The 23,919-nt window shown below is 43.5% G+C and overlaps 1 protein-coding gene across 5 annotated transcripts in view; it reads left to right on the plus strand.

Annotated features, from left to right (window-relative positions):
* Positions 1 to 23,919, plus strand: part of myo18ab (myosin XVIIIA b) — a 212,181-nt gene continuing 188,262 nt past the window's right edge. For 4 of the 5 annotated variants that reach the window (XM_061280031.1, XM_061280032.1, XM_061280033.1 and 1 more), the window contains exons 1-2: positions 1 to 158; positions 3,516 to 4,597. In XM_061280031.1, coding sequence (XP_061136015.1) covers positions 3,599 to 4,597 — 999 coding nt within the window. In that variant the 5' untranslated portion in view covers positions 1 to 158; positions 3,516 to 3,598. The remainder of the gene's footprint in view (positions 159 to 3,515; positions 4,598 to 23,919) is intronic. The other variant, XM_061280044.1, reaches the window with a different exon arrangement.

Raw genomic sequence — 23,919 nt, forward strand, 5'->3', positions numbered from 1 at the left:
AGTATACTAGTCTTGTCCAGCAGGTGTCAGCCGTTGGCCGCTCAGGCTGGTGCAATGGGAGCAGACACCGATGGTAAGCAGTTAGCTACAAGCCTGCTGCCTTCAGAGCTGCACACTTGAACGGGGTACGAGCGCTCCTCAGTTTGCTGAAGACAACAGTGAGTATTCTGCCTTTGATATGTACGAATTGTGCGTAGGGAGCAGGCATTTTGGTAGGCAGCAGTGTAGAGCAAGGGTATTGGGCAGGCGGACTGGATTATGTTCACAATTCAATGCGTACCAGTTTTTTTTTTTTTTTTTTTAATGAGGACAAACTAAGACAGTGACTTTACCGACTCACGCTAGGAGCCTATCCTATTTATTCATTGAAAGTTGAACAAAACTGTCACTAAGATACTGACTTTGCTTGTGGATCTTGTCGGTCTGCAATGAAATGGGTTTTGCTTAACATTATTGTGCTTCATCAATAGTGCCTACCTACAGTAGCTGGGCTAGCTAACATAGCCGAAAGGCTACACCTTTAGCGCTGTCATTCTTTGTGTACCGTTGGTTGCATGCACATTGCACACAGTGGTCCTTTAAAAAACAACAACAACAACAACAACAATGTCGTTTTGTTTACTTGTGCGTACCAGGTGTTGGCATCATTTTGCCTGCAGCTCACTAAGTAGCTAAATAGGCGAGAGTTTAACGAACAGCAGGCGCTGGGTTAATGTCGAGTTTATTAAAGAGCGACTCTTGCCTAATTGTGTTATGCATTGTTGGCCTGGGTGGGGTAAAGGATTCAAGAGAATAAAAAAAAAAAAATACTCCTGACCCACCCCCACTCCAATATAAACATTAAAGCACACCGTTCTACTGGAAAATAATGCAATGATAAGCATCGGTTAACCACAGGGATTAATCAAAATGGTGTGTACTTGTCATTATGAATATTTGTACAGTACATCCGCTGAACTCTGGGATTGTTGTTTGTGTGTGTGTCTGTCACGAATGGTTGGTATGTGACAGGATGGTTGTGTATCTGGAAGAACAATCTCAACCGGATTTTTTTTTTCTTCTATGGTGAGACTACAAGTAGAGGCAAGAATGTGTCATGGAAAGGCTCTCCCAAGGGCATTTACTAGGCTACTTACATGTTAGTTGTCTGCTTTAATTAAGGATGTCTGTGATGACTTCCTGATTCGGTTTTGAAATTTTGTCAGTTCAAAATTAATTGTTTTTATGCTGCAATAGAGGCAGATTTACACAAATCTCTACAGTGTAACTGGATGAAAACAATACTTTACAACACATGTTTAACACATTCATTTATTTATTTATGCAGTTGTTTTTACCACATTTCCTCCTTCAATATGGTGGGTCAGCATTTAACTAGTATTCCTAGTATTGCAGGGCAAGAGGGCTTGGCTCCTCCGAAACATAGACATACGGTACTTTAAATTACTATCTGTACGTCCTTTGATGTGGTGTGACTTAAACTGTAAAAGTGGTGCAAATGGATTTGTGGACTTTTATTTGGATCCCTATCCACAACACCGTAGCTATTCGCTTCATCAGGTTTTAGTTGCATATTGGCAGTTTTCAGTTGACAAAAACAGGCACTGCATGATAATGTGTAATGGTTTAAGGTTTGTAACTGGCTGTGCCAATATGTATGGCTGACACAAATTACTGCCAATTACTCATTGATGAGGTAAATTTGACTTCGCCACATCCTTAATGAGGTTTTTACAAGTTTAGAATCAAGTTTTTAGGATAGATGCTGAAATCATTTTACTGTGCCCACTCCCAGTTTGGTCGGTATTATATCCTAATCTGACAGCTGGGATAGGCTCCAGCACACCCGCGACGTGGGGACAAGCAGTACAGATGATGGATGGATATGTTGCAATCAGCACCAATCTACGTATATCAAGTGCAGTTTAAACTAGGGCGCACTTGTCCAAAAGTACAGGGAGAGTGAGGCTAAAGGTTTTTTTCTTGGTATAGACTGGAAACATTTTGGTTTGACATCAAAACATGACATGGAGGAAAGGATTTTTTTTTTTTTTTTTTTTTTTTTAAGACAGGTAGATCTGAATCCTGACAGATACCGGTAGTGTAACGGTATATGCTGCTGCCTTTAATACATACTCTGTGAATTCAGTTCATGGCCAGTACCGCTAAAACCCACAAAGAATGGGAAGGGCATCCGGCTTAAAAACTGTGCCAAAGAATTCATGCTAATTACTAGTTGTGGTGGTCCTTGATGGGACGGACCGAAAGTCACAGCAACAACATAATTCAGAGCAGTGGTACCCAACTTTTCCTTTGAGCAAAGGAAAATTAATGGTGCACTGTCAAATATAAAATGGCACAAGATAGTGGAACAATGATGATCTTCTGTCAATTTACTCAAAAATTTAAGAACTCAGTATGAAATTAGAATCTGCTTAATTAAATACTAAACTGATACGTTCGCTGAAAGCCATGACCTATTTCTGTCATATGAATTGCAATAACCACAGGTTTATTGTTATTTCTGCTATCGAACGACAGAGCATTCAACTGTTCGCCATTCACATAGAAGGATGACCAAAGACAATTTTGTAACTAATAAATAACAATTTTCTGACAAATTAAGGGACAGTTCTCGCAGCACCCCTGTCTTTCTTTCTTTGCACACTAGGCTGCCATGGCACCCTGTTCGAGAAATAGTGATAGAAGTAGGGGTGCACAGTAGAGACAGACTGATGTAATGTATGAATTTGCCTAAAGGTATAGATTTGGAACCTACCGTTCTATCATGCTAATACTTATGTCTCTTCTATTTATTAATATTCATCAGTATGTCTTTGTATGGGCGACACTGGGGTCGCGGGCGTGCTGGAGCCTATCCCAGCAGTCATCGGGCAGTAGGCACACAGAGACGAACAACCATCCGCACTCGCGCTCACACCTACGGGCAATTTTGGTGTGCTCAATCGGCCTACCAAGCATGTTTTTGGGATGTGGGAGGAAACCGGAGTGCCCGGAGAAAATCCACGCGGGCACGGGGAGAACATGCAATCGTCACACTGGGAGAGCAGAAGGTGGAATCGAACCCACACCCTCCTAACTGTGAGGCGGATGTGCTAACTAGTGCACCATATGCAATTGTTTCACATGGCCTTCAATCAAGGATTCAGTCCCTTCCTCCCTCCCTCCCTCCCTCCCTCCCTCCCTCCCTCCCTCCCTCCCTCCCTCCCTCCCTCCCTCCCTCCCTCCCTCCCTCCCTCCCTCCCTCCCTCCCTCCCTCCTCAAGACTGTCACAATGATGTCAATCAATTGTCAGACTGCCTCATTCTTTTGACTTTTAACCTGAATGTATATGTATATAAGAATGTATTAATTTTGCTGACAGTCAGCGTATAATGAACTGAGCCAAAAACCGTGACCCAGAAAACGGAATATGGATCTTCAGTGATTGCGAAGCCATTTAGCATTAGCATTGACAATATTTACAAGTTGTCTTTGTCTCCATTTATTTTCAGGCACTTGTCCTGGCTGGATAAAAGTATATTAGTTGAATCTTTCTCTGAAAAAGAACAAAGCCATATTGGCAGGAAACAGCAACATGTTCAATCTGATGAAAAAGGATAAGGAGAGGGAATCGGGAAGGAAGGAAAAGAAAGACAAAAAGGAGAGAATGTCTGCGGCAGAGCTGCGAAGCCTGGAGGAGATGAGCATGCGGCGAGGTTTCTTCAACTTGAAAAGAGAAGCAAAGCGTGAGTCCAAGCACAAGGTGGAGATCTCCAACCCAATTCCTATCAAAGTGGCGAGCGGCTCGGAACTCACGCTGACTGACATTGAATCAGACGGCCTGAGCAACAGAAGCAGTATGGTTCTGGATGAGCAGCTGAGCGCTGCTAGCTCCACTGATGACCTGAAGGGTGAGGGCGGTGGTCAGGATCATCGCAATTCTGTACGAGATCGCGTAGTTCACTTTGGCTCACTGGCCAAACAAAACTCCTCACAGATGGGACAAATGATAAAGCGGTTTTCCTTTTCCCAAAGAAGCAAGGAAGAGAGCCCTTCAGAATGTTCCACCCCATCAGGCCAGGACTCTGATTCTCCACAAGTGGAGAGCAAAGTCTTCAATATGTTGCGCAAACATAGCCTCAACCAACATACTGCAAAACCCATTGCCAGACAGTTTCCCATTCCAGAAGTCATTGACAAGACATTCCCTGCTCAATTACATCTACCAGCTGTTGTTGCCCCAACACCACCTGAGACACGTGAGCTGATACTCCAGCGTCGCAACACAGGCGATTTTGGATTTTCTCTGCGTCGTACTACCATGCTGGACCGCAGCCCGGACGGTGGAGTCTACAGGCGGGTAGTTCACTTTGCTGAGCCTGGTGCTGGCACAAAGGATCTGGCGCTTGGTCTGGTGCCAGGAGACAGACTGGTGGAGATAAATGGCCGCAATGTAGAGAACAAGAGCCGGGATGAAATTGTTGAGATGATCCGCCAATCTGGTGACACCGTACGACTGAAAGTGCAGCCAATCCTGGAGCTGAGTGAGCTGAGCTGCTGTTGGCTAAGGAACACAGAGGAACTTCGGAGTCAGGTTAGACATGTGAACTTTACTGTTAATTTTGCATAACTATAACCTATTATGCCCTCTGTGCTGCTGTCACCTTTGCCTAATAATATATTTTGCGCGACATCAGCTTTGTGTGCCTCAGAGGAGCATATTGATCTTTTTACCCAATCTTTTCATAAAGTTGAGTCCCCATATTGTCTGCCAGCTGGAGTCTCTTCTCCTACTTTTTTGTCACCTGCATTTTCCCCCTGTTGTCATGGGTGCAGATGGGCCATCATGTTGTCATGGGACAAATATTGTGTCTCCAAAGTCAATATATACCCTATTGGCCCGAATATAAGATGATATTTTTTGCATTGAAAGAAGAGTGAAAAGTGGGGGTCGTCTTACATTCGGGGTCTAGACATTATACCCGTTCACAACGCTAAATGGTGTCAGATATCTTAAAAGCGAATGCTGAACTTAACTCCCCAGGCCAAAGTGAACCCCTGTCACAAAGAATTAAAATAAAAGTAGCGGTAGCACGAAGAAGAAAAATAAAAAATAGTGGTAAGAAAGAAAAGAGAAAAAAATAAGAGAAGAGATAACAAAAAATGGAGAAACAGTAGGTTTACTTACATTTCAAAAACCAAAAGCCATTCATTTACAAACGTGATTGCACTTTAGATTACATATTTAAATGTTCAGATATTAAGATGTGATAGACAGTTTTTGCATTTTTCGAATGAGGCAAAATAACATGGTTTTTCTCTCGAATATTTTGTTATAATAATTTGTTTCAGATGTACTGTAATTATTTTCTGTATAAAAATTAAATTTGGTGTTCAAAAAGTCTTTTTTAAAACTTGAGTCTTGAAAAAGAGGGGTTCGTCTTATAATCAGGGTCGTCTTGTATTCGGGCCAATACGGTACTTTAGTATTTAGTTTCAGGCATAATTTGGACAGACCTGTGGTCATTAGCGTTTGCCAGGCTAACTAAGGATATCATATCACTAAGCATATCATATCAGCATATCATTTCCTAGCCAACTGAGATTGGAGCACAGTTAATTAAGTTTTTTTGATCCTCGAAGTTCAGTGTCAGTTTGAGAAGCTTTATGGTCATCACTCCAAGTATAATGCAATGTACACCATCCATGCCAAGTTTCTCGAAATGGCATCTGTTCTTGACAAACCAAGTACAGTGAAACCTCTAATTTACGAACCTTGATTACGTTCTTAGGTAGAAAAGCCTGTAAGTAGAAGCAATTTTTCCCATAAAAACAAATGGCAATTTCTTTTTTTTTTTTTAAATCATTTTTTTAAAATTGATTTTTAAGTGCTTTACCTTGAAAGAAATGACGACCAGCTATAGGAATAGGTGCTTGAGAGATGGGGTTCAGGGGGGGAGGGTGGAAGAATCATGTAACGTGCCTAGTTTCTAAGTTCGCTACACCCGCTTCTGACTACAATCACTGCTTTTTGCACTAGCTTTCTTAGCAGTTGTTTGACTACAAAATCTACGGCTTAACTATGGATGAATTTGTCACTACTATGCAAACGCATGCCAAGACAATCACAGGAAGTGGTCAAGCAAAGGAGAGAAGCATGAACACACGCGTCACAACGTCGCCAGGCGCTCACGGGTTCAAATGTCAAATTTGGTTTATAAGTGGAAACACAAAACCTTGAGGCTCCGTATTGTATCTCGAAAGTATAGATGTTCGTAAGTACAGGTTTCACTGTAGCAGAAGGCGTGCTACTGCCACCACTGATGAAAACACCAAATACAGTAGAGCACATATTTGCACAAAGCCAGGGAAGTTACTATAGGACTGCATTGTACTACCTCCGTAGGTCAGTAGGCCTACCAAGCATGTTTTTAGAATGCAGGAGCAAACCAGAGCAACCCGGAGGAAACACACGCCAGCATGGGGAGAACATGTGCACTCCAAACAGGAAGCCAGAAACAAACCCTTTCATTAATTGTGGTGGTAGTGGCATTCGTTTGCATGGTTTGTCTGAAACAGATCCTATTTTGAGAAATTGCGCATGACGAGGATAAATTGTACTATGTATTAGAGTTGTGTGATAACTATAAAGTTAAAGACTCCCCTAATTACCGTTTTTTTTCCATGTATAATGCGCCCCCATGTGTAATACCCACCCTAAAAATGGCATGTCAATGCTGGAAAAAAGCCTGTACCCATGTATAATACGCACCCCAATTTTTATTTGTATTTTTTTTAAAGTCCCAATGATCGTCACACACGCATCTGGGTGTGGTGAAATTTGTCCTCTGCATTTGACCCATCCCCGTGTGATTTTGATCCATCCCCAAGGGGAGAGGGGAGCAGTGAGCAGCAGCGGCTAATGATCTAACCCCCCAATCCCAACCCTTAATGCTGAGTGCCAAGCAGGGAGGCAATGGGTCCCATTTTTATAGTCTTTGGTATGGTCTTAACTAGGCTGGATGTATTCTTTTTCTTGGCGTTGATTTCTCCGACTGCCCGTAAAGGCACCACCGCGATCAGTTTGGTTCAAATGAAAAGTGCGGACATGTGAAAAAGGCGGCTCTGTATGGGAGAGAAGTTGAAGAGGAATAAAAACACCCTTGGAAACCAAAACTTGCCCCTCGTCGTGACTCAACAAATGTTTCGGATTTGTGTAGGGTACATTGTGACAGCAAACGAGCAGGTGTTCGAGCAAGCGTCTGATACGAGAGCATTGCGTTCGTATGGAGCGTGTTTGAAGTGAACAGCAGAGACGAAAGGAACAAGGCAAAGTGTTGTGAAATAGAATATTACCTGTAATGCGCATTTTGTTATTTGCTGATTGTATTAAACTATCACATTCATTGTCAGTCAAGAAGAGAAGAGGACTATTCGCATCGGATCCATAGTGCGCATGCGCAGTGATACTGCCTCCGTATGACGTCCAGTCCGCGATGGAGATTAAAAAACAAAATATTTGACAATAACACAGGTTTCTGTTCCTGTCTTTGGTAATGTCACCCTTTCTTTTTGTTCCACGTCTTTGTCGGTCAGTCCTGTTGTTGGTTTTGTTAGAGAGTTATGTTAGTTTACCAAGTCTGTGTTTTGAGTTCCTCCAATGAACCCTGGTCCAAGCTGCACTTGGTCGCCCTGCTCCTTTCCACATTCCATCCGTGACAAGATTTTCTTCAAAAATTGTTGTACCATAATTTTCTTCCAAAAAAATAAAAAAATTAAACATTTTTTTTTACCCATGTATAATGCGCACCCCAAATTCTATGACAATAAACTTTAAGTTATAAGTTACATTTTGCGCATTATACATGGAAAAAAACTATTTTTTTTTTTTTTTACACATGCTTTTGCATGTTGCCCATTCTAACTATAAAGAAAAGATAAAAAAAAAAAAAATGCCTGTGACATGGTACCATTGCCTATTTCCGTACAGATGAGTTCACACCATCCTTTAACTTTTGGCTGACTGTCCTACTTTTATCATCCTCTGGTAACTGTTAAGAAGCAAATGCATCGCTTGTTCACCTGGACAGTAAAATTCTGCAACGAGTGTGATGTTAACATGATGTTGACACGTGTATACTCTGCTGTAAATCGGTCAGAAATCACACAAACTAAAGTGCAGATTACATCAGTCAACTACATTGAAATGTCAATTTGCATTTCTTTGCCATAATTTCTAAACGACAAAGTGCACCTGATTAAACGGCGCAATAGGTAAATTTAGCCAGAAAGTCAAAACTGTACGTACATATTGGCCGCTTTGCCAATATTATTATTAGCTGCGGGTTTTGGCGTTATATTATATTAGAGATATTTGCAAAGAAAGATGTCACAGATTCATTAGTAAAAAAAACTTTAATAACTTTAACACCGGTAAATGAGAGCCAAAAAAGCTAGACTTGACATACCCCAGGGACAATGTGCGTTGTGAGTTCCTAGTGCATAAACGCACGCGCGTTTGCTCAATTTGGCTTTCACTATGTGTTATTATTGTGATTTCCAGTTCACATGTAAGTGTGATTTTAACAAGAATAGCAAAAATACAGTCAAACATTGGTTTTTGACCACAATCCGTTCCAGAAGGCGGTTTGAGAAGCGAATCGGTCGGATTCCGAATCTATTTTCCCATTACAAATAATGGAAACATTTTTAATCCGTTTCAAGACAATAAAACTACGCCTTTTTTAAGCATTTTTTTTCATTTGCACATTTTTGTCCAATCGCGCAACTGCACCGCACCGCCAAACGCGCAAACGTAGCGTGTCGCCCACCGCGCAACTGCACCGCATTATTGTGACAGACCCGTCGCTGAAATTTAGAAACTATTTTTAAAGTCCTGATGTACTTTTCAAAATTTAAGTGGACCTATGTGTGCAGGGAGCTTAATTTTGTCCGATCTCGCAACTGCAGCGCACCGCCGAACGCGGTACCGTAGCGCGTCGCCGACCGCGCAACTGCACCGCGCTGGTCGCATTATTGTGACAGAGCCGTCGCTAAAATTTAGAAAATATATTTAAGGTCCTGATGTACTTTCCAAAATCTAAGTGGACCTCAGTGCGCAGGGAGCTTAATTTGGTCCAATCGCGCAACCGCAGCGCGCCGGAGGCTCACTGTCGCATTGCTTTAAGAGCGTCTTTGTGTTTTAGGATGGCTTTACTGCTCCCACTTGCTTTCTTTGGAGGAATGATTAGGGGTTAATACAATCCTCAAAGTAACGAAAATACAATAACAACAGAGTCAGTCGGCATCCGGGCCACGCGGTCGGGTTTTCTCGGGTCCTCCCGGCTCATATCTCGCGAGGTTCGACCTCCGAATTTTGTTCGACGACCGAAGCAAAAAACTCTCGAATTTTTTGTTAGAATTCCGATTTGTTCGAGAACCAGGACGTTCGAAAACCGAGGTTTGACTGTAAAATAAATAAATGCAGCTCACTGACAAGTGCCGCTATTTGAGTTAATTTTAGAACAGTCCTGCGGGCGACTGATGCGGTCCTCACGGGCGACCTAGTGCCCGCGGTTAACGTGTTGGTGACCCCTTATCTAAAACATTGTGGGTAGGAGCCCTTGGGGAGTTGAATTGGTGACCCCTGGTTTAAAACAGGATCGCACAAGGATTAGATCAATATTTCAACAAAAGCAGACAGGATATTCAACTATGACTTTAACAATGGTTAGTGTTGACAGGATATCCCCCCAAAAACCTGCTGGAATGTCTCTTGAAATAATTACACTCCATGTTCCATGGGACACGGGAAAGAGAACTGCAATGCAAAAGGGGTGTTTGAAGACATAATATGGTGGATTTTCTTGAATTAAAACCATTTATCAAATTGTAGCCTATAAATGATGGCCTGGCCCTACCCCCACACATTGGGGCAGACCTCCAGGAAAAATTCCGTCTTTCCCGATTACCCAGCATGCCTTTCCGCATTCAAATAACCCAATCAACAATACTCCCATTATGACCAGCTCAGTGGCCTAGTGGAAGAGTGTCCGCCCTGAGACTGGAAGGTTGTGGGTTCAAACCCCGGCCGGGTCATACCAAAGACTATAAAAATGGGACCCATTGCCTCCCTGCTTGGCACTCAGCATTAAGGGTTGGAATTGGGGGGTTAGATCACCAACTGATTCCCGGGCGCGGCACCGCTGCTGCTCACTGCTCCCCTCTCCCCCAGGGGATGGATTAAAATCACACGGGGACACAGAGGACAAATTTCACCACACCCAGGTGTGTGTGTGACGATCATTGGGACTTTAATCTTTAATCTTAATCTTTAATTATGAATTTTACACGTACCGTTTCTGTCAGGACCAAAAAATTAAATGAATACAATTAATAGTGTGATGTCATTTTCTGTCATGTTTCTAATTAATGTTACTGTACATTGTGAATAGTGCACTGAAGCCTGATTTCAAGAAAATCGCAAATTGAATTGAAGTCCCAATATCTGTCAAAAAATCACAATACAATTTTTTTCTCAACAACTTTCAGCAAATCGAATTGAAGTCCCAATAACTGTCAAAAATATCCCCCCCCCCCTCGCCAAGTGAACACTGTTAACTCCATTACCACAAGCCCCCAGCATGTTGGAACCAGTCTGTGGGGAAAAAATATTGAGGGATCACTGTTTTAGACCTTTATTTTAGAAGAAGCCATCTTGTCCTAACTGTTTGACTACAAACAACGGGAAGCAGGGCCCTCTCTTTCAGTCTGGTATTTGTGGAATCTGCTTTGGTCTGCTTTGGAACAAATAGGCCACTTCCTGACCCTTTCCCTCTGGTATTCTGCAATGGAGGAAGACAAATTTGTATCTGGGCTAAGGGTTTACAGAGAGAAAACTTTGGATATTAATGGATACTTCTCATCGGAGATCAAAAGTGTGCCTGATCTTTGTTTAAAAAAAAAAAAAAGGCCGTTTTCTGCTAAGCGCAACGCATTTTAGTCATATTAAAGACACTTCAAATAAAAGGTAAAAAAGGTACAGACCCAATAATTGTCACACACACATCTGGGTGTGGTGAAATTTGTCTCTGCATTTAACCCATCCCCAAAGGGAGCAGTGAGCAGCAGCGGTGCCGCAACCGGGAATCATTTGGTGATCTAAACCCCCAATTCCAACCCTTAATGCTGAGTGCCAAGTAGGGAGGCAATGGGTCCCATTTTTATAGTCTTCGGTATGACCCGGCCCAGGTATGAACCCACAATCTTCCAGTCTCAGGGCGGACACTCTACCACTAGGCCACATCTCCTCATGTCTTGTCTTTGGCATTCCTATGTACTGCCTCTAACTTTGGCTCAGACACTAGAAAATTCCATTGTTTGTTATTAATATAAAAAAAAATTAACCGGAGCCTCAAGGAATGGGACAGGTTTTGCGGAGTGTTTAGTCACTCCACAGTGAACATGTACTGTAGCTGTTTCCTGTCTTAAATTATTTCACTTTATTAGGAAACAAGGTGGCTGTGGTTTAACCTCAATGTACATTTCACACATTCCCCACCATGTTTTATTGGGACTTTATAATATACAGTGTACATACAAATACACGGGCCGGTTACTAGCGCATAGTTAACCGCGTTGGTTGGCGTCGTTTCTGTATTCCACTGGTGCAACGACGCACACAGGCTGGGAGCGCATATCAGTCCTGAGCCAGCAGGGTGTAATCTGTCCTTCACAGAAGGGTCGGGTAAGAATTTTAATCATCCAAATGTCGGGTAGGCCAGCCAATGTAGCGGTCCCTTGTTAGTTGCCGAGTTCAAAATTGTGACGTAAAAAACATGAAGAGGGGTGGTCAATTACGTCATACTCTAGTTATGTTCATGTTTTAGCTATATTAATTAAGAAAAATACCATCCTTCCATCTGTTATCTGAAGCACTTATCCTCATGACAGTCGAGGGTGTGCTGGAGCAGCCAGCAGTCTTTGGGCAGTACGAGGTACATCCTGAACTGGTTGCCAGCCAATTTTAATTTATAATCAATTTTACAGCCTGTTTATGTCACTGCCGTACTCGTAATAACGGTTCAATTCGAAGACATTTACTTTCCGTGAAACTGACACCAGCTATTGCTCGACCAATAAGAATTTGGTCGAACAAGGTCTTGTCGACCAACCATCCGACCAATCAACTAACCAGCAGACATCAGACCTAAAGATTAGCTCTAATCAGAGATTAGTAAAACCAAGTCTAAAATGTGGCGCGTTAGCGACATCTATAGGCCACTTTTGGTATAAATGTTGGCGAGTGTATTTCCGGTTCTCTTCCCGTTTGGAACGAGAGTTAAGGGAGATGACACGAGGCAGTTGAAGCTAGCGGTTGGCTCAGCTCAGCGAGAAAAGTTAAGTCTGTTCGAAAGCTTAACAGTTGTGATTCTCTACGAGGTAAATGTTGTTTTACAGCTTTCTGTTTTGCACATTTGTGTAAAATAAAGGAGAGTAAAAAATCAGAGGATCGTACGGCATTCCCTTTGTTGTTCTCCTCACCTAGCTGTTTACACATGCTGAATAGCTGAATACCTTACACGTTTAGTGAGGCCAGTATAAATTACTTATGCAATTAAATATACTGTATAGGCTACACCGCTACACCTCTGTCAAGACAACCTGTGTCAATGGGTGTTGTTTTTATTTTTTATCCCCCTGGTTAAACATTGAACTCGTAATTCACTGAGTAGCGGAGGTTTGGGTCGCAAGTGTGTGACCACGAACTAAATGTTGTTTTCTTTATCATTTCATGGGATGACACTGAAGAAATGACACTTTGCTTAAATGAATCAGTCAATTATTAAATTGCGATTATCGATCAACCAATTGTGTTTAATGGAAGTCATTATACACCTGCCACCATTTGAAGTACCTCCAGTTATTTCTAATAAAGTTCGGCCGTTCTAGTATTTTCCAGACAGGTTTTTGCTTTCTGGCAGAAGCCTTAAGGTTTTGAACTAAGGCTAACTGGTATTTAGAAGGGTTCATTACAACTTCAACCGTGACTAACGCCCCAGTTGAAGATAAACGGCCCCCAAAGCATGCCGCCACTAAACCCCCCCCCCCCCCTCCCCCTTCACTGCGGATATGGTCTTCTTGCAGTGATGAGCACTGTTGTGTTTGTTCCAAACATACTTTTTGGATTCATAGATCAACCTTGATTTCAGTGGCCCATAAACATTTTCCCACATGCATTTCGTCAGCTGCATAGCATAATTGCCCAAGTCATATTTCAATATTTTTGGAAAACAAGAAACCCCCCCACACAATTTTCAAAACACACATTGGTATTTTTTGATGGGTCTTGTTCCTTCTGCTTATTTATTCATCTATCTGGTTGTGGTTTTCTTTACGTCAATGAACAATAACAAACTATTGGGAGATATCTAGTGTGTTTTGCAAAATATACCTGGACTTGGATGTTTTTCCTCCCATTTACACAGTTCGAAATAGTATGAATAACAGTCAGCAAAGGCCATAGGAAAATGAAATGTTGAAAAGATTTATTCATCAAATGAACTAATATCTCAATAAACATGTTTTTCATGCCCTGCTTGAAAGGGCACTGGATGTATGAATGCATGAAGACTAGTGGCTATGAGTGCAATAACATATTTTCTCTGTTCATGTTATGGTCTAATGCCAGAGCCTGTTTGGTCTCTGCGAGTGCTGACTGCTACTAACGTAAAACCCCCACTGTCAGCAGTTCTCTTTCTCCCCACACTAGTCTCACTGACACAGCAGGGCAGCAAATTCACACATATCAATGGACTTGGCCGTCCAGATCTATTCTTTTGGTTAAGTTATCCTGTAATTGTGAAAGCAAAAAATAACACTGGGGGGAAAAATGTCTTGCGACCTGTGATGAAATAATACTACGTGTGCTTTTCTATTTAAAGCATCCCATTGGAATAGGGAGTTGCCCCTTACTCTGGTAATATACTAGATACTATGTTAAAGTTAAAGTCCCAATGATCGTCACACACACATCTGGGGGTGGTGAAATTTGTCCTCTGCATTTAACCCATCCCCATGTGATTTTGATCCCTCCCCTGGGGGAGAGGGGAGCAGTGAGCAGCAGCGGTGCCGCGCTCGGGAATCATTTGGTGATCTAACCCCCCCAATTCCAACCCTTAATGCTGAGTGCCAAGCAGGGAGGCAATGGGTCCCATTTTTATAGTCTTTGGTATGACCCGGCCGGAGTTTGAACCCACAACCTTCCAGTCCCAGGGCGGACACTCTACCACTAGGCCACTGAGCTGTATTTCCTGGAGAGTAAATAAGAAATTTCTGGAAAATAAATAAAAATTGCAGTTATCGCAATACATTTGTATACCGTAATTTTCAGACTATAATTCGTGTTTTTTTTCATAGTTTGGGTGGGGGGGCGACTTATACTGAGGAGCGACTTATATGTGAATTTTTTCAAAACTTTTCCCCCCCCAAAAAAGTGAAACCGCGATGTAGCAAGGGATTACTGTAATTTGAATTTCAAGTGACGTCATCAGCGCGGCGCGGCGTTGCGCGGCGGTTGTTTACAAAAAGGACAAAGATTGATCACGGGATGACAAAAATGACGAAGGGCCCCACGTACTACCGGCATCATTAGCGGCTTTGTTTGTAAGTGACACGGAGGACGAAGAGTTTGAAGGATTTAAGGATTTGGAGTGACACAGAAGGTTTGAAAAACTATTATGGCTTTTACGCACGCCCGGTCCTACTCTACGGAGCTCTCTTTAACCTCCGTGGATGGAAGTCTGGGTCCGTGGACGGTGGATGGGGCTCGGACATGGCTTTTACGCACGCCCGGTCATACTGTACGGAGCTCTCTTTCACCTCCGTGGATGGAACTCGGCGGCCAGTGCTCGGTCGGGTGGCTGTTCGGGGACGGTGGATGGGGCTCGGACATGGCTTTTACGCACGCCCGGTCCTATTCTATGGAGCTCTCTTCCACCTCCGTGGCTGGAAGTGGAGTCCACGCCACCACACACCTGGAATTCGACGCCGGTGCTTGGGGCCGTGTGGCGGTTAACTATTTATGTTATAGTTATTTGATATATTTTATTTCGTGTAGCATCTTGTACATGTTTTTAGCGTTCACAGAAAGCCTTTTTAAAGTTTTAATAACATACTTTAACATGTCTTTCTAAACATTGCCTGTGACGCAGCAGTAGTACCGGAGCAACACGGAAGTGTGCACGCGAGTTATTAACAAAGAAAGACTGGACACAGAAAGCTTTTGTAAAGTTTTAATAACATACCTTAACATTTCTTTCCAAACACCGCCCATGCCGCGGCAGTAATACCGCAGAAACACGGAAGTAACACAAGACTAATAGGGCTGGATTAAAAAAAACATACCCGGTAAAAGTCACTGAGACGTGGCGGTAACACAGTAGCGACACGGTAGTACAGCACCAACAGGGCTCGTTAAAAACATACCAGTAAAAGTAAAAAAAGAGCTTCATCGTCTTCATCTTCCTCCTGTGCAATGGTGAAACCATCGAAGCCTTCCTCCTCAGCGTCCGATTGGAATAGCGTTAGATATCCTTCGCCTTGTGGTGTGCAACAACGGGCAGACTCTTTTCCCTTTGAGATCCTAACACACACTCCACTAAACCGGAAAGTCCCACACGTGTAAACTGTCCCACCGGAACTACGTAACGTGAACTTAGGTTCCGGGTGAATCATGTCAACCCACTACAGCCTCACACTTTCTCAGTCTCTCTTTCGCCGTCGCTTTTATGCATTTCTTCGAGTGTGATGAGGGTCTGTTCATGTTAATTTTATTCATGCACGAAGCGTTAAATTACATTAAACTAGCGAGCGACACGTATAAACGGACGGGACCACGAAATAAAGAAAAGGGTGACTCAACCGTCTTGACAAACTAGCACGTCTTCTTCGGCGCATTATCTCTTCTTCGTCTGTCTCGCTCTTGCTTCCTGCCGTAAAAATCCATAAATACGCCGCGCCGCCATTTAAGCTCTATTTCCCTCTTTGACAGCCAAATCGATTGCTTTTAACTTAAAAGCTGCATCAAATGCATTTCTTCGTGTTTTCCATGAGGGTGTGTGCATGATGCGCGAAATGCTCAAAACACAAACTAGCACGTCTTCTTCGGCGCATTATTTCTTCTTCGTCTGTCTCGCTGACAGACGAAGAAGAAATAATAATAATAATAAGAAGAAGCAATCCTGCTAGAGCGCCCCCTGGAGGCCGTAAAATCCATAAATACGCCGCGCCGCCATTTAAGCCTCGGGGTTCAAAGTAACCTTCTGAATAAAATGCACTAAAAGTTCACGTTCATTACAACTTGTTTTTGGTGAGCAAAATGTCAGAAGAATTAAATTTAAATGCTGATTTATTGGGTTTTAATACAATGCAGATGGTCCAAACAGCGCGACTGCTTTGTGTAATCTCTGAGTCACATGGCAGAGTAAGAGAAAGGGTTTAGAGTAGGGATGCACCGAAAATTCGGCCACCGAAAATTTTCGGCCGAAAATGACCCAAAAGTGCATTTTCGGTTTTTGGCCGAAAGACCTAAATCACCGAAACAACACGGCCGAAACTTGTGATGACGTGAGCAAACAGCGCAGCCAGCACGCGGGAAAACGGGATAAGTCTGCGGTGTGGACTGATTTCACTATCTCAGAGAAAGACCCACGGATAGCGATTTGCAAAACATGCAATGCTGAAAGGGGTGCATCTGCAAAAAGTTTCTCCATGTCGGGTTTAATTCATCACCTGAAATCCAAACATCCCGATCGCCATTCTGAATATGAGAAGAAGGCGACACAGAAAAGGAAACTGACACCGAGCACGCCCACTCCGTCTGTGGGGGACGTTTTTGAAAAGGCAAGAAAGTTCTCTGTGTTTTTATAAGAGAACATATTTAATTTTACAGTCAGTTATAAGCCTGTAAATTATTATTTAATGTACACATGAGTTGGGTCAAGTTAAACATTTTATTTTATTTTTGAATTTTAATTTATATTGTGCATTGTTGTCAGTGCTAAATAAATATTTTCATACTTTCGTAACTGGTTTATTGCAATGCCTTGATTTTAGTGAGGTTAGTACACATGTAGCCATAAATGCTGTGGTTCTAATAACTGACATTTCTTTCGGTGTTTCGGTTTTCGGTTTTCGGCCTTGGTTTCCTCATTTTTGGTTTTCGGTTTCGGCCAAGAATTTTTATTTCGGTGCATCCCTAGTTTAGAGCCCTTTGACGCAGGTCACCTAGCGTACATTCCTACTAAAGCTCATAATAGTCACAAGCAACACAGCCAGAATAAGCAGCAGCCATAGTAGTGTTTCAAAATAGTATTTTTGTTGTTTTTTTCTTCAAGATACCGCAGTGTATAAAAGTGAATTTTATTCTATTTTTTGCTATTTTTCACATGTCCTGAGTGTTGTTAGTCACCTAAATGTTGAACAGAGGGTGTGTTTTACCGAAGTCAAATTCCTTGTTTGGCACGCTCAAACATGGCGAATAAAAAAACTCTTGAATCTTGAATCTTCAAGAAATCAAGTCATCACAAAAATCACGAAGAAATCCTTATATAAGCCGCACCTGACTATAAGCCGCAGGGTTCAAAACTTTGGAAAAAAGTCGCGGCTTATAGTCCAGAATTTACGATACTTTGTTAACGCTATAATATAGTTATATACTAGATCTGTGGAATAACAACGAGGCTGACGTCAGGGCGCACGCGCGGCGTTGTTGACAAAGGACGAGGAATTTGATCCATGGATTTAATGATTTAGAGTAGGGGTGTCCAAACTACGGTCCAGTTTTTATTGGCCCGCAGCAAATTCTGAAAACATAATTGAATGTGGCCCGCACAACAGCTTGAGCACTTCTCAGTTTCCACACTAGATGGAGCCCGCCACACAAAGCGCTTGCGCTTGACGGCAGAGAAGCGAACGCGCAGCGTTTGATTCGACGTCACACTAGCACCCCCCCCCGGGAGAGAAGCGAACGCGCAGCGTTTAATTTCACGTCACACTAGCAAAGGGAGACAAGCGAACGTGCTGCGCTTGACGTCCGATTAGATGGAGTTGCGGGAGATGGTGCTGTTGCGCTTATCATTTACTGATGGTGACAGGGATCTACTTATACTATACGTATAGCAATATCATAAAATTGAATGAGTAGGTGTGAATTTGTTAATCCCAGGGGATCGATTCACAATTCTCGGCGATTGACTGATCAACCTAATGGGCAGCCTTGGCACACAGCCACTCAACTGAAAGGCTCCCCTTCAACAAATGTCATGTACCAGTGAGTTTATTTAGTGCTCAGTTTTCGTTTGGGAAAACAGGACAGATAATAGCACACTGTCGTTTCTGTCATCCCTCCACTGACCTAAGCCCTGAGGCTGCTGTCATTGGGCACACTTTATAACAGGCTCATTGTTCACCACGATAATGCTATGCAGCAAATAGCAAAAATCAGTGAGTAGTTGACCCTGAAAAATACATAGGTTTTGAATTGCTTACTAATGCCCCAAAAATGGTAGCATCAAAAAATGTTGTTCACCTATCAGGGGCCTGTTACATTGATGAGTTTATTATATTTGTTAGGGTGGTGCTCACTCTAACTTATTTTGCAAGAACCACACTGGAGACAATTAGTCGTTTTAGACACCTGAAGGTGGAGAGTTCATTCGTCGCTGTGCATACAGCAATGTTCGAATGAGATCTGACTCTGGCCTCATCAGGTGCATATTTATTGAGAGAAACAGAGTGGGGTTGAAAGTGGGGGTGTGGGAACACAGGATGGGGTGAAGCCCCTGGCCTGCTGATTAAAGCATAGCAGGGGATCTTTTGCGACGTGTAAACAAAGCAACATTGATTGCTTCCTCTGCTAGTCAATCAGTTGAAAAGATCTTAGCACTTTGTTCTACTACTTTTGTTAAGACAGGACAAGCTAGGTAAATTATTACAGGTTACATTCCAACATAATCATACGATGAAGATATTCTGTAAACCCTAACATATCCCTCCTGTTTTATCATATGATTGTCAACCCCGATCAATCAAACATAAGTAAGAAAATTAGACTTAGACTTAGACTTTATTGTCATTTCGTAAACACTTGATGCACACAAAACGAAATTTCGTTGCATACGGCTCTCAACAATGAAATGATATTTCGGCTGAATAAAAAGTGACATTTCTATATAAATATGAAATAAGATAAGTATAAAGCGCAGCAGTGATAAAGTATGTACACAGTGCAGGAAAATGCATGCATTGTTGACTGTTCAACAGTCTGACGACAGTAGGGAAAAAACTTTTGCAGAACCCGGTGGACCTGCAGCGAATGCTGCGAAACCTCTTCCCAGAGGGTAGCAGGGAGAACAGTCCTTGGTGGGGTGTGATGGGTCACTGATAATATTTTGGGCTCGGGACACACAGTGCTGGGCTGACAAGTCCTGAATGGAGGGAAGAGGAGCCCCTATGATCCTTTCTGCTGTCCTCACCACTCTCCTTATGTTCTTCCAATCGGAGGCGGTGCGACCCCCACACCACACCGAGAGACAGCTTGTCAGAATGCTCTCAATGGTGCTTCGGTAGAACGTCCTCATGATGGGTGGGGGCAGGTGGGCTCTCCTCATCTTCCGCAGGAAGTACAAGCGCTTCTGTGCCCTCTTGACCAGTGTCGTGGTGTTCCCAGTCCAGGTGAGGTCGTCTGTGATGTGGACCCCCAGGAATTTAGTGCTGCTGACCACCTCCACAGCTGAGCTGTTGATGATCAGTGGAGCGTGGTGAGGCTGGTTCTTCCTGAAGTCGACGATGATCTCCTTCGTCTTCTCCACATTCAGGATCAGGCCATTGTCTCTGCACCAGCCCACCAACTGGTCCACCTCCTCTCTGTAGTCCAGGTCGTTGTTGTCACTGATGAGGCCCACCACAGTTGTGTCGTCTGCAAACTTCACGATGTGATTGGTGGTGAACCTGGGGACGCAGTCGTGTGTCATCAGGGTGAACAGCAGGGGGCTCAGGACGCAGCCCTGAGGGGAGCCTGTGCTGAGGGTGATGACATCTGAGGTGTTCTGTCCGACCCGGACTGACTGAGGTCTGTTACAATGATGTGGGATTTTATCCTCTGACATGGCCTGCTGTAAATTCCTCAGTGAGTTCATGGCTTCCTCGATGTGCGTGTCGTTATCTCCTGGAATGTATGTGCAACAGGAAGTCCCAATGATGTGGCACACACCATCTTGTGCTGCCGTCAACAAGTCCAGAACCATCCTGTTTTGCAAGACCCTTAGTCTAATAGCCTGGATCTCTCTATTTTGTCCCATCATCGACTTGCAGTGAGAGATTCACAAAGGACTGAAAACGATAGTTCACTGTCTCGATGAAGAGAAATTGTTTTCCAACTCCGATCCAAGGAAAAAGCGCACGAACAACTTTGTTTCCGACGGGCCATACTTTATGGTCGTCCGGAACATTCGCACCCTAGACAGGGTCATGGGGGTCAAAGATTGCAACCGCCCTGCGTCGACATCCAGAAGAGTTGTGTGCTGTCGTCAGCTGACGATTTGTATCCTGTAGGTGTGGTCTGTCACCCACACTAATGCACACACTCCTGTCCAGTTGGCGGGCAGGATCGGATAAACCTTGTGACCACAAAGCCACCAGCCATTCTGTATGAAGTATGTTCCGTTTGATGGTGCAGCCCTCATCACCTGAAATGGCTCTCATCCTGACACTCAGCGGCGATGTCCAAAGCCAGGGCTCGAAACTAACGATTGCCCGATTGCCCGGGGCAAGTAGCGATGGCAGACGGGCAAGTAGAATTTTTCCTCACTTGCCCGAACTTGCCCTGCCATAATACCATGTTTTCAAGCTGTAAAAAGACGATTTTGTGCATAATTTCTCGCAACTTCTGCCGCTTCTGGTCCGACATTTTGTTTTCTAGGGAGCGGTTAGTTTCTCGTGTAAGTCTGCAATACATTGATAACGGCAAAGCGCTTCGTAATTAAATGCATGCTCCCTCACCCGTCCCTGGCTCTTCTGCGCCTGCGCACCAGCAGAGCTTGTTTCCGGTTGAATTTTGGTACTACAGTAGACTAGTGTGGTTTAATTGCATCAAAAGTTCTACACTGTATTAAAACAGGCTGCAGGCACAATATAATGGAATAAAAACATATGAAGGCAAAACTTATAGTGTTGTCTTTTTTATTGCAAAAATGTGTCGGGCAAGTAAAAATCCACTCCAAAAAAATTCGGGCAAGTAAAATTTTGTTTCGGGCAAGTAAAATTTTCTCCAACTTGCCCGAGGGCAACTTGGGCAAAAAATAAGCTTCGAGCCCTGAAAGCTCCCATCCAGTTCCCTCCTGGAGAGCAGTCTCTGTCAATACATTTGCGGGTCTCACTTCCTTGGATGTAACACGTATAATTCACTCCAGGTGGCCGCTCTGTGTAGGCCACCTGCGGCAATGTTCGTCCTTTAACAGTCACATTGAGATTTGTCCAGAAAAGCTGATCACAGGTACCTTCCGCAAGTCCAGGGCGGGAAGGGTCGGCGTGACTGACCGTGACAGCACGGTGTTGATATCCAACTCCTCCCATGGATGCCATACATTTCGCTTCAGTGACATTCATTGCTCTGGCCTCAAAGTGAACTTGTGTAGAGGAAGGATGAAGTTTGGAACACACATAGCAACCCTCTTGTGTGTGCGATCTCACAGTGAATTTGACGTAGCGGTACCAAGTGTTGGTTTTGTATGGGTTTCTGGGGTCCCATGACCAGTCCTCAAAGTTCTCATCGTGTGACTATCGTTTTCCACGGTCAACATTGTCACTTCCGTTGTTGTTCACCTGGCATGTGGAGCCCCGTTGCTACTTGGATGACAAGGACTCAGAGGCCTACCCTCGCCTAGCGGAGTGGGGATTGTTGTTCGCTTCACCAACATTGAGACGTCTAACCCTAAACGATGAGGCCAGTTTGAGGTCAGGCTACCCCACCACGTCGAATTGAGGGGTCCAGCACTCCCTGTAGCTTGTGGCTGAGGTGAATCCAGCTGGGCCGTTCAGCGATCTTTACTGCGGTGGGGGTAGTCAGCAAGACTTGGAATGCTCCCTCCCACCGCGGGCTGGCCCAGTTCTTTCTTTTGATGACTTTGATGTAGACCCAGTCTCCTGGCTTGATGGTGATGTCAACCTGTGAGGATGAAAGATCAGGCGGCAGTAAATTTGCATTTGACACTTCTGTCCGTCTGAGCGTTCTGATCATGTAATCTGCCAAAGACTGTTCTTCATCTGCCTTTTGTAAATCTGCATGGAACACAGGTAGTCTATATGGTCTCCCGTGGACGATTTCAAAAGGTGTTAGCCCTTCTGAAGTGGGAGTGATTTTCATATAGAGCTTCACTAAGTCTAGGCACTCTGGCCAAGATCTGCCTGTTGTTTCCATGCATTTTTTCAACATGCTTTTGATAGTATAGTTTGCTCGTTCAACTAGGCCAGCGCTGGAAGGGTGCTAAGCGCAGTGTTTTTTTAACGTTATCCCAAGGTGTACAGCCATGTTCTGTACCACTTGGTTCACAAAGTGTTGACCATTGTCACTGTAAATGGTTTGGGGTATGCCATGAGTCGGTATGATGGCTTTGCAAATGGCTTTTGCCACTGTTAAGGCATCTGCACGTTTAGATGGAACTATTTCCACCCATTTGGAAAATGCATCAATCATCACTAGGCAGTATTTGTGAGGTCCACTTTGTGTGAGTTCAATAAAATCCATAGGCATGATTTGAAATGGGTAAGACGGTTTTGGAAATGAGCCTCTCTTAGGTCTCATGTTTCCTTGTGGATTATGTTTCACACAAACGGGACATGCTTTACAAATTATTTTTAAGTAAACATCCAAACCAAAGGTAGTGAACTGTTGATGTATGATGGACCTCATCCCCCCTGTCGACACATGGCAAGGCCCATGTGTCGCAATCGCTGCTGCCTTAAAAAGTGATTTTGGTAAAACAGGTTTGTCATTGATGCGGAGGATATTATCTGTATCCGCTATTGCCCCTTTTGTCGTTCACATTCGTTTTTCCACCATTGGAGCATTGCCCTGCATATCTGTCCGTATAGTCTTACCTATGAGTTGCGTGTCCTCTGAATCTATCAAAACAAATTCATGGCCATGTTTCCCTGTTGCTGCTTCTGCATACTGCTTGGACACAGTCTGGCAACGATTGAGCCACTGGATCCAATTTTTTAGAATAAAATGCAATTGGTCTGCTGTTTGTACAAAGGTTTTATTGTAGTCTGGCAAGATAAGAGACGTGGTTTCCATCGGAGCCTGTTTCAGCACTACAAAAGCATCATTTGCTGCCTGTGTCCACATTATTTTTTCTGTCATCGCCATGGGGACTCCATGCGCAATATCGAACAGCGGTTGCGTCTTTTCCGCATAATGTGGGATCCATGCTCTGCAGTAATTGCAGAGCCCCAAAAATGACATACCGTATTTTGCGCCCTATTAGGCGCACTGGGTTATAAGGCGCGTCTTCAATGAACGGCCCATTTTAAAACTTTGTCCATATATAAGGCGCACCGGACTATAAGGCGCATAAAATAGAAGCTTTACTGCAACAAACTGAGGTTGACTAGGGTTGCGGTATGCACCCACTAGCCAATAACCAACGAGCCCTCTGTAAACAATCGCGTTTCTCAAACGATCTCCCATAAAATGATTGGAACTGACTAAAGTTCGATCTAATGCATTGGTACTACTTACCTATGTTTCCCTTCCATATCGATCCGTAGATTTACTCTAAACATTAACAGAGCAGCCTATTTTGACATGAAATAGCCTGCGCGTATAGCAGCTATCGTTATAGCATTAGCCATCCG

The sequence above is a fragment of the Syngnathus typhle genome, linkage group LG6 (genome assembly GCF_033458585.1).
Source record: "Syngnathus typhle isolate RoL2023-S1 ecotype Sweden linkage group LG6, RoL_Styp_1.0, whole genome shotgun sequence".
Taxonomy (NCBI): Eukaryota; Metazoa; Chordata; class Actinopteri; order Syngnathiformes; family Syngnathidae; genus Syngnathus; species Syngnathus typhle.